Source organism: Mastomys coucha, unplaced genomic scaffold (genome assembly GCF_008632895.1).
Source record: "Mastomys coucha isolate ucsf_1 unplaced genomic scaffold, UCSF_Mcou_1 pScaffold15, whole genome shotgun sequence".
In the NCBI taxonomy this organism is placed as follows: domain Eukaryota; kingdom Metazoa; phylum Chordata; class Mammalia; order Rodentia; family Muridae; genus Mastomys; species Mastomys coucha.
In genome coordinates this window covers 116,328,210-116,338,221 of record NW_022196897.1, presented here as the reverse complement: position 1 = coordinate 116,338,221, position 10,012 = coordinate 116,328,210, and the positions used below count along the sequence as shown (strand labels likewise).

Sequence of the window (10,012 nt, the reverse complement as noted above, 5' to 3'; positions counted from 1 at the left end):
AAAAAAAAAAAGTTTAAGCCAGTCAGTGGTGGCAATGCCTTTAATCCCAGCACTTGAGAGGCAGGTAGATTTCTGAGTTCGAGGCCAGCGTGGTCTACAGAGTGAGTTCGAGGACATCTAGGATCTAGAGCTACACAGAGAAACCCTGTTTCAAAAAAGAAAATTTAAATACTAGCTAGATGTTGTGGTAGTAGCCTTTAATCCCAGCACTGGGGAGGCAGAGGCCCTTATGACATCAGCATCTTTGACAGTATGTCAGGGCCTAAAAGAACTGGATGTGGTAGAGAGACTACTTAGGCAGAAACAGCTGGATTCTATCCTTGAAGCACTGACTTACACACTCTTCATTTCTATTGGACACAGGTAGAAGATAATGAGATAAAATTGTCTGAGAAAACCCTGCAAGCAACAAAGGTAAGCAGCACTTTTGTTTCCAGTGATAGAATCATTATTAGCATGAGAGATGGGACTGGAGAGATGGCTCAGCAGTAAGGACCACATGCTGCTCTTGCAGAGGACCTAGGCTGGGTTCCACATGGTGGGTCATAACTGTTTGTAACTCCAGTTCCAGGAGATTCAGTGCCCTCTTCTGACCTCCCTGGGCACCAAATAAACATGTGGTGTGCATACATGCATGCAAGCAAAGCACTCATACACATAAATAGTTTCATAAGATGGCCCAAATATAAGCAACCTATAATGATAAAATATTTCATCCCGAGGCTGGAGAGATGGCACAGCAGCTGAGAGCACTGACTGCTCTTCCTGAAGACCCAGGTTCTGTTTCTAGCACCTATATGGTGGCTCACAACCATGTGTAACTCTACTCCTGGGAATCCTGTGCTCTTCTAGCCTCCAAGGGCACCAAGCATTCATATGATACATGGACATACATGCACACAAGAACATCCATATGTGTAAAATACATAAATAAAGAAATTTGAACTATTTTTTTAAAATATATCATTTTACTGCTAAGCAGAAGAAGATTCTGTACTTTTTGTCTTTGAGTCCTATTTGCATTTTCCACTTCCTGTTAGGCTTCTGGGGGAAGAAAAATGTGTCTGGGGAACAGAGTGAGAGGGATGGCACAAGGGCTCAAACCTAAGACCTTGCACATTCTGGACAAGCACTCTGTACCAGGGAGCTACCTCCCCCGCCTGTCTTGAGCACTAGTAAAAGCAGATTCCAAATTGGCCTGCACAGAAGCTGAGGTGACAGAGCGTTAGGCCAAGGAGAAGGTGACTTCGTTTTCACAGACATCAGTGCAGAGCAAGAACACCACAAATAGGGTACAGAAGCCAGGTGTGATAGGAGTACTCACTTGTTCCTCCAATCAGGAAGCTGAGTCAGGAGACTCGCTGCAAATTCCAAGCCAGCCTGGGCTACAGTGAGACTCTGTCACAAAAAAAACAAAACTCAGCATTCAGAATACTGCTATTATGCCAAAGAACCAGATGATGCCAAAGCACATGGTATATTTTTGGTATATTCAAGTCTGACTCATGTTTTTAGTACTGATAAAATGGATAAGAGTTTGGTTCTGTTCATTTGTATGCTGTAAGTCACCAGCTTGTTGTTGTTGCTAATGTTTTAAAGGGGGACGACTGTTTCTTGGGCACTTTGCTAACAGGAGGAAAGGGAGCGTATCTTTATTCCAACAGTCCACAGTCCGGGCCTGAGGAAGGTAAGCAGCTATGACTGTGTTCTTGGCTGTATTTGAGTCCGTTATTTGCAGGGGTTAGCACAACTGTTGTGGTTAATAATACGCCTGCTCTTTGAAAAGAATATTGTTTTCCTGTGGCTGTTTCCCTTTGGCTCAACCACTCAAAGGTGAGGAAACTTGGGCTAGTTTCACGAGCACAGGCATGGTACCAGAACTGCACATGGCCCCCTTGCTGCTACCAGAGCTTTGTTCTCAGAATGGGCCAGAGTGGCAACACTTCCAGCAGAGAAGCCATAGACCTACACATTTTTCTCCTGTATAACAGACTACTGTAATTTCATATTTTAAAACAACACGTCATTATTAACTCAGAGTTTTGCAAGTCAAAACCCTAAGCAAACAGAGTCTGGTGGCACATGAGTGTAATCCCAGCACCAGGAAGGCAGAGGTAGGACGTTCTGACCATGTGTTAAAGGCAGCCTGAACTACATCATGAGTCTGGTGCCATATAGGGCTATTAATCAAATAGTCTTAACAAAAAAAAGAACACCAGGCAAGCTCTGATGTGGCCCAAATCAAGGATCAACCAGGCCTGACTGTTTAATTTAGAGGCTCTGGGGGAAGAACCTATTTTCAGGCTTATGTGAGTTGTGGGTCCACCGCTTCCCTCTGTTTATAGAACTGAAGCCCCCATTTTATGCCTGGCTACTAGATAAGGACTGGTCTCATACCCTCCCTTGAGCCCTCAGCAACCAAGAATGGCCTTTGTGTTGAACCTTTCTCACATTAGTCTACTCTCTGGCTTCTGTGACTCTTACTGTTTTCCTTACTATAGAGTTACTTAGTTGCAAGCATCTCATCATTTTATTGCAGCAATTAAAGGCCTTAAATCTCATGGGCTCAGACATTTCAAATCTCATCATCATGATTATCTTCAGTGACTGGATAGATGGCTTAGCAGTTAAGCATGTTTACTGCTCTTATAGAGGACCCAACTTCAAGTCCCAGTACCCATGTCAGACTCCAGGGGAAGCCAGTACCTCTGGCTTCCAAGGGCTCCTGTGCTCAGGTGCACATGCCCACACATAAACATAAACATACATAATTAAAAATATTTTTAAAAGAGAACCTTAGCCAGATGGAGGAGGTGCATGCCTTTAATCCCAGCACTCAAGAGAGAGAGAGAGAGAGACAGGAGGAACTCTTAAGTTCAAAGCCAGTTTGGTCTACAGTGAGTTCTAGGACATACAGAACTATACAGAGAAACTCAAAAGACAAAAAGGAAGAGAGAGAGAGAGAGAGAGAGAGAGAGAGAGAGAGAGAGAGAGAGAGAGAGAGAGAGAGAGAGAGAGAGAGAGAAGAAAAACCTTTTTTAAAAGACAGAACATCTCCAGGCATGTACAACTTGGGGCCCATGGGACATCTGACATAGGGTAGCTGTGAATACAGCCCAGCACAGAGCCATGAAGTTAGTGAAACATTGAGACTGTTCTTTATGCAGATTGTGTGGGATCCAGGAACTTGACTTGTGGTTCTCAAGTATGGCCTTCCCAGATGGCAGTTGTGTTGCCGTATTGAAGCTGGACACACCTGAGCCCTATAAAGGCTCAGGACAGTAACCGAGCACAGATGTACAATGTAACTTTGCTCTTTGTGGACTCATGAAACTAGAAGACTAGCTGCTTGTGCCTTACCCTCCCAATATAAAGGTAGAGCTAGTCTGGGATAGCCATTACAGCATCAGGTTCAAAGGCAGGAGGATGAGTAAGTGAAAAGCCTAAAGTAGGGCTGGAGAGATGGCTCAGTGGTGAAGAGCTCTGACTGCTCTTCCAGAGGTCCTGAGTTCAATTCCCAGCAACCACATGGTGGCTCACAATCATCTGTAATGAGATCTGATGCCCTCTTCTGGGGTGTCTGAATACAGCTACAATGTACTCATATATAATAAATAAATAAATCTTTAAAAAAAAAAAAAAGCCTAAATTAGCTTTGAGACCCGGCCGGGAAGCAAGCTGAGCCTGGTGTCCAGGCCTGAGGTGATGGTCAGGGGATCTCAAGTTCAAGGCTAGCCCCTGGCAACACAGTAAAACCCTGTCTCATCTCAGAATAACAATAAAAGCATGTGAGCTTCCAGAGGACCTGGGTTCAATTTCTAGCACCCACACGATGGCTCACAACTGTCTCTAATCCTAGGCCCAGGGGATCTCATGCCCTCTTCTGCTCTCCAAGAGCACACATTGCATGCACATGATGTACTTACAGATAGACAAAGTACTCATGAACAATTTTTTTTCGAGGCAGGATTACTCTGTGTAGCCCAGGCTGTCCTGGATCTCTGTCTGTAGATCTGGCTGGCCTTGAACTCACAGAGATCTACCACCTGCCTCTGCCTCTGGAGTACTGGAATTAAAGGCATCTGCCACCACTTCCCAGCCAAAATAAAATCTTAAGAAAAAATAATTTGGGGGATGTAGCTAGCTCAGTGGCAGAGTGTTTGCCCAACATGCTCTGAGTCTAGCTGCCTTGGTTTAATACTCAGTGCAGGGACATGAGGGTGTCTAATTAGGTGGTCAAATTGTAGGGTTTTTAATTATGGCCAAGGCCTGGAAATTGTTCCTTGTCACTCTCAGCTCTGCCCTCTGAGCTGTTAGCTTTACCTTCTAGGCTCCCTTTTTCACAAACTCTGAACTTTGTGGCACCTTTGTTTTCCATGAAAGATAGCTGTTTCTTCCTCAGGCTTCAGGACCTAAAAACAATTCTCTCTGTGTCTCAGCTCTGCCGCGACTCTTGTTCTCACCCTCAGGGCTCCTTCAAAGAAATTATTGTGTGTATGTACATGGTCATGCCTATGCTACAGTATTCATTTGCTGGTCACAGGACACATGAGGAAGTCAGTTCTCTCCGTCCACCACAGAGGTTCTGGAGATTATACTTAAACATTCAGGCTTGGTGGCAGCTGTCTCTACCCACTGGCCATCTGGCCATCCTAGCCCTCAGAGCTCTTGATCTCACCCTGGGCCTCACATCTCAGCCTTCCATTTTCCTTTAAAGGTAGATCTTACTTTGTAGCTTAGTAGTTTCATGCACCTGCTTCTTGCCAGTAGAATTTAGGGAATTGAGCATCCTTCTTTTCAACCTTCCTTTTCATAGTTTGTCCTTTTCAATGTAAGCTGACAATGTTTTCCCTAAAAGAAAATACCTTAAAAATGTGGATTTTCTTAAATATCTTAAGTGGATTTCATGGAATTAATTTCCCTGTTCCTTTTTTGGGTTCCTCAGAATAACTGTTTCTCTCTGTCTCCATCTCTCTGTGTCTCTCTGTCTCTGTCCTCTCCCTCTCCTCCCACCTCGCCCCGTGCGTGCATGGGTGTGTGTGTGTGTGTGTGTGTGTGTGTGTGTGTTTTGTGGGTAGTGTAGGGAAACAGACAGAGACAGATTTGCTGGGGTCTAACCCAGGGCCTCGTGCATGCTAGGCAAATACTGTGCTACTGAGGTGTAACCCCAGACCCACAAAGAACATTTTCCGTGTGAGTCCTTTTCATTCCCTGTTGAATATAGCAGTTCTGTGGAGTTTGAACTCTGACTTCATAAATTCCTCAGCCTCTACAAAGCAAATCTTCTTTCTGGATGATTTGTTTCTATTGAGAATATTTTAGCTGGTGGCAAATTCTTCTCCCTGTTCTTAGATCATTGGTTCAGCTTCTCCATTCACATAGAAGACAAAGCATGCCAAGCTCAGATTTTAACCCATGATGTTCTGTGGAGCTGTGTTCTGCCCTTCCTTTCTGCTCCTCCAGATCCTGTTGGTGAAGACCTATGAGTCAGGGGCATTGTGGAGATCACGTAGTATGATTGTAGTACTAACCTTGGGTGAGAGGGAGTCTCATTCTCCCGGGGTGGCCTCAAGCTGGAGTCCACCTACTTTGCCTCCCATGTGCTTGCATCTTCTCAGCAAAGGACTCATTAGAAGACTGATTTTGGCTGGGCAGTGGTGGCACACACCTTTAATCCCAGCACTTGGGAGGCAGAGGCAGGTGGATTTCTGAGTTTGAGTTCAGGCTGGTCTACAGAGTGAGTTCCAGGACAAGCCAGGGCTATACAGAGAAACCCTGTCTTGAAAAACAAAAACAAAAAAGGAAAATGATTTTGCATTACTGTATTATCCAATAAGATTTAATGTATCCAGTCTCAGTGTAATAATGAAAAGTACAATTAGAAATGTTGTGTCCTTACTAGTCATATTGTTTATGTACTGCACAACTCCAGTTCTGTGTGCTATGCAAACACTCTACCCTGAGCCACTCCCCAACCCAGTCACGGCATTTTAAGATCTTAAACCTCAGCGGGGTATGGTAGCATATGACTGTAATCTAGCACTCTTGTGCTCCCAGCACTTGGAAAATTGAGGCTAGCAGATCACCATTTCAGTGCCAGCCTGTCCACATACTAAGTTCAAAGCAAGGCTGAATAGCAAAACCCTCTTTCATCACTCTCTCTAGAAAACTTAGATTTCACATTTACCCCAGTATATATAGTTTGTGCTGTAACAATTCTATAGAAGCAGAAAACTTTAACAAGACTTTCCCTATTCTGTGTATTAAGCATTTTACTAGTTTAATGTCACAGGATTAATAGAGCTTTAAGTTTATGCCATTTATTTTTCTCCTGCCCCACTTTTGTGGTACTAAAGGTTGGTCGTAAAAGCCTTACATATATAGGCAATAACTCTTCCACTAAGCCATATGTTCTGGGTAGTTTTATTATTGTTATTTTTTTTTTTTTTTTTTTTTTTTTTTTTTTTTTTTTTTTTTTTTTTTTTTTGGTTTTTCAAGACAGGGTTTCTCCATGTAGCCCTGGCTGTCCTGGAGCTCACTCTGTAGACCAGGCTGGCCTCGAACTCAGAAATCCACCTGCCTCTGCCTCCCAAGTGCTGGGATTAAAGGTGTGCGCCACCACACCCAACTATTGCTAATTTTTATTTTGATATGTGGGCTCCAGAGGCGTTGAACTTGAGATTCTCCTGCCTCAGATCTTTAGGCATGTACTACCATATCCCGCTAGAGAGTCTCTTAAAAGAAAATAACACGGGGCCATAGAGATGACTCAGTAGGTAAGAGCACTGGCTGCTCTTCAGAGGTCCTGAGTTCAAATCCCAGCAACCACATGGTGGCTCACAGCCATCCATAATGAGATCTGACGCCCTCTTCTGGTGTGACGGAAGACAGCTACAGTGTACTTACATATAATAATAAATAAATCTTAAAAAAATAATCTTAAGCCGGGCAGTGGTGGCGCATGCCTTTAATTCCAGCACTTGAGAGGCAGAGGCAGGCGGATTTCTAAGTTCGAGGCCAGCCTGGTCTACAGAGTGAGTTCCAGGACAGCCAGGGATACACAGAGAAACCCTGTCTCAAAAAACAAACAAACAACAGGCTTTGGAAGGGGAATTGCAAAGATAAAACGCCTGAAATTCAAATGTTGTTAGTATCTTAAAATCAGCCTGTAATTAGAATATGGTGAGTTTCATCCCTAAAACTATTTATCTTGCGCTTCTTAGTGTGATTGATCAAAGCATTGATTGGTTAGATCCTGAGCTCCGTTGAAGGTGAACACTTGCCTGTGGCTGTAGGAGTTGGCTGGCAGAGACATCTGTGATAGTTGAGATCCAGACCGTGGTTCTGCCCTTCAGAGTGCTATGGCTGAGAAGGAGCACTGCTCCTTGAACTGCTTCTAGTCCAGTACTTATTCCCTTCCCTAGCCCAGTGGCTTTTACTGTCATAAGACTTCTTGCTGTTGAGCTTTCCAGTCATTCCTGTCCCCCATGTGTCCTTGGTCAGGCAGGTTGCCCAGTACTTAATCTCTGAAAACTTGCTTTAGCCTCAGACCATTATCCTTAAACATTTTCTGTTTTTAACTTAACCCAAATAAAATCACAGCATGTGTGTTGTCCTCAGGCTTGCTCTGGGGTTCAATATTATGCTGCTAGAATGTATCCAGATTGCGTTGTGTTTACTTGGGGCCAGCACAGCAGTGTAGTGGGGAGCAGAACTTGCAGAGAGGATGTGCTTGGGCAGCAGACTGCTGCTGTGTCCAAGGAGGCTGAGACAAGGGCAAGGTTGGTTTGTTTGTTTGTTCTAAGATTTATTTTATGTATTTTATGTGTATGAGTACACTGTAGCTGTACAGATGGCCATGAGCTATCATGTGTGTGGCTGCTGGGAATTGAACTCAGGACCTCTGCCAGCCTGCTTGCTCCACTGTAGCTGTCTTCAGACGCACCAGAAGAGGGCGTCAGGTCTCATTAAGGGTGGTTGTGAGCCACTATGTGGTTGCTGGGATCTGAACTCAGGACCTTCAGAAGAACAGTTAGTGCTCTTACCCGCTGAACCATCTCTAATGACAAAAATGAAGATTATGTCCGATATTTCAAAGCTAACTGTGACATTGCTAATTAATAACAAAACCTGTTGTCTGTTTAAGGTGAAACAGACAGTTGCTAGGTAGATGTCCTTGTAGAAGTACTTTTTTATTTTTTATGAATGTGAGTACACTGTAGCTGTCTTTCAGACACACCAGAAGAAGGTGTCAGATCTCATTATGGGTGGCTGTGAGCCACCATGTGGTTGCTGGAAATTGAACTCAGGACCTCTGGAAGAGCAGTCAGCGCTCTTAACCACTGAGCCATCTCTGCAGCCTAGAAGTACTTTATAATTTAAGGGTACGGTGGACTCTGTACAAGCTGTGGCTCTGCATTCTTCTGTGTTAGCCACTATCAAGCAGTCATGGTTAAAAATTCTTTATAATTTGACATTACTTCCCATTGGAAGGGTTGATACAAAGGGACTCAATTTAGATACTTAAAACTTTCACCATTCACAGCTATACATATTCATATAGTTCATTAATTTTCATAGCTCCAAAATATTCCTTTATATGAAAATGAGGCATTTATAATTTTTATTTTGTGTGTATAGATGTTTTGCCTGCATAGATGTCTGTGCACCATGTGTATACCTAATGCCCAGGAGGCTGGAAGAGGGTGTCAGATCCTCTGTAACTAGAGTTACAAATGGTTGTGAGCTGCCGTATGGGTGCAGGGAATTGAATGCAAGTTCTCTGAAAGTATTCCCAACGCTGGGGCCATCTCCCAGCCCCTCATTTTTACTCTTGGTGATTATTTATTTTTAGTTTGCTTTGTTTTTTATTACTGCAGAAGTAGTTACCAGCATCCTTTGATGGGGAGGGGTGGCTGATCTTGGACTCAGTTTGTTTGCCTCCCTTGTACTGGAATTAAAGATGTGAGCCACCATGACTGGCCAGTTCTTTTTTTTTCTTTCTTTCTTTCTTTCTTTTTTTTTTTTTTTTTTTTTTTTTTTTTTTTTTTTTTTTTTTTTTTTTTTTTTTTTTGTTTTTTTTTTTTTGTTGTTTTGTTTTTTTTGTTTTGTTTTTCAAGACAGGGTTTGTCTGTATAGCCCTGGCTGTTCTGGAACTCACTCTGTAGACCAGGCTGGCCTCGAACTCAGAAATCCACCTGCCTCCGCCTCCGAAGTGCTGGGATTAAAGGCATGAGTCACCACCACCCAGGGACTGGCCAGTTCTTAAGAATTCTTTTTGTTTTATTTTTGATGCAAGGTTTCTTTATGTAGCCTTTGCTATCCTAGACCTGACTGACCTCAAACTCACAGGGATCCCCCTGCCTCTGCCTCCTCAGTGCTAGGAATAAAGGAGTGTGCCACTACCCCCTGACCTGTTGTTAGAATTTTATTTTAAGATTTATTTATTTATTATATGTAAGTACACTGAAACTATCTTCAGTCACCCCAGAAGAGGGCATCAGATCTCATTACAGATGGTAAGGGCCAGGTTTTTATTGTAGATACGAGAAAGGACAGCCAGAGGCATCTGGAAGAGTCCAGAGCAGAGAGAGAACGAAGTAAACTGAACATGGCCAGCAGACTGGACGTGGCAGGGCTGCCTGAGAGACAGAACAGCAGAGGTCAGAGCAGAGAGAAACAGAGAAGCAGGAGCAGAGCAGAGAGAAAACAGTGGGAATGGCCGAGTTATAAGGAGGATGAGTAATTGGGAAGGGAAGTTGTGAGCTGGAGGGAGCTTAGGGTGGGGAGGAGGTGAGAAGGAAGGTAAAAAGATGCTAGCATGGACTCTGAAATGTGTAACAGCTACTTGAGGTACTGAGGAGCCTGGAAGCCAGCATGGATGGGCTGTGATATGCTGATAGGTGCCTCAGGTAGACATACATACCTTCTGCAGAGGTAAGGGAAATGACTCCTTTTGGTAGAGAAGTACTTTCACAGGTTCCTGAGGAGTGCTGGCTTTTTTTTTTTTTTT

The 10,012-nt window shown here is 43.6% G+C and overlaps 1 protein-coding gene across 1 annotated transcript in view; it reads left to right on the top strand.

Moving 5' to 3' along the window:
- The window catches only part of CUNH20orf194 (chromosome unknown C20orf194 homolog), a 133,412-nt gene that overhangs the window by 71,384 nt on the left and 52,016 nt on the right, over positions 1-10,012 (top strand). The window contains exons 19-20 of the mRNA XM_031371926.1: positions 364-414; positions 1,600-1,687. Coding sequence (XP_031227786.1) covers positions 364-414; positions 1,600-1,687 — 139 coding nt within the window. The remainder of the gene's footprint in view (positions 1-363; positions 415-1,599; positions 1,688-10,012) is intronic.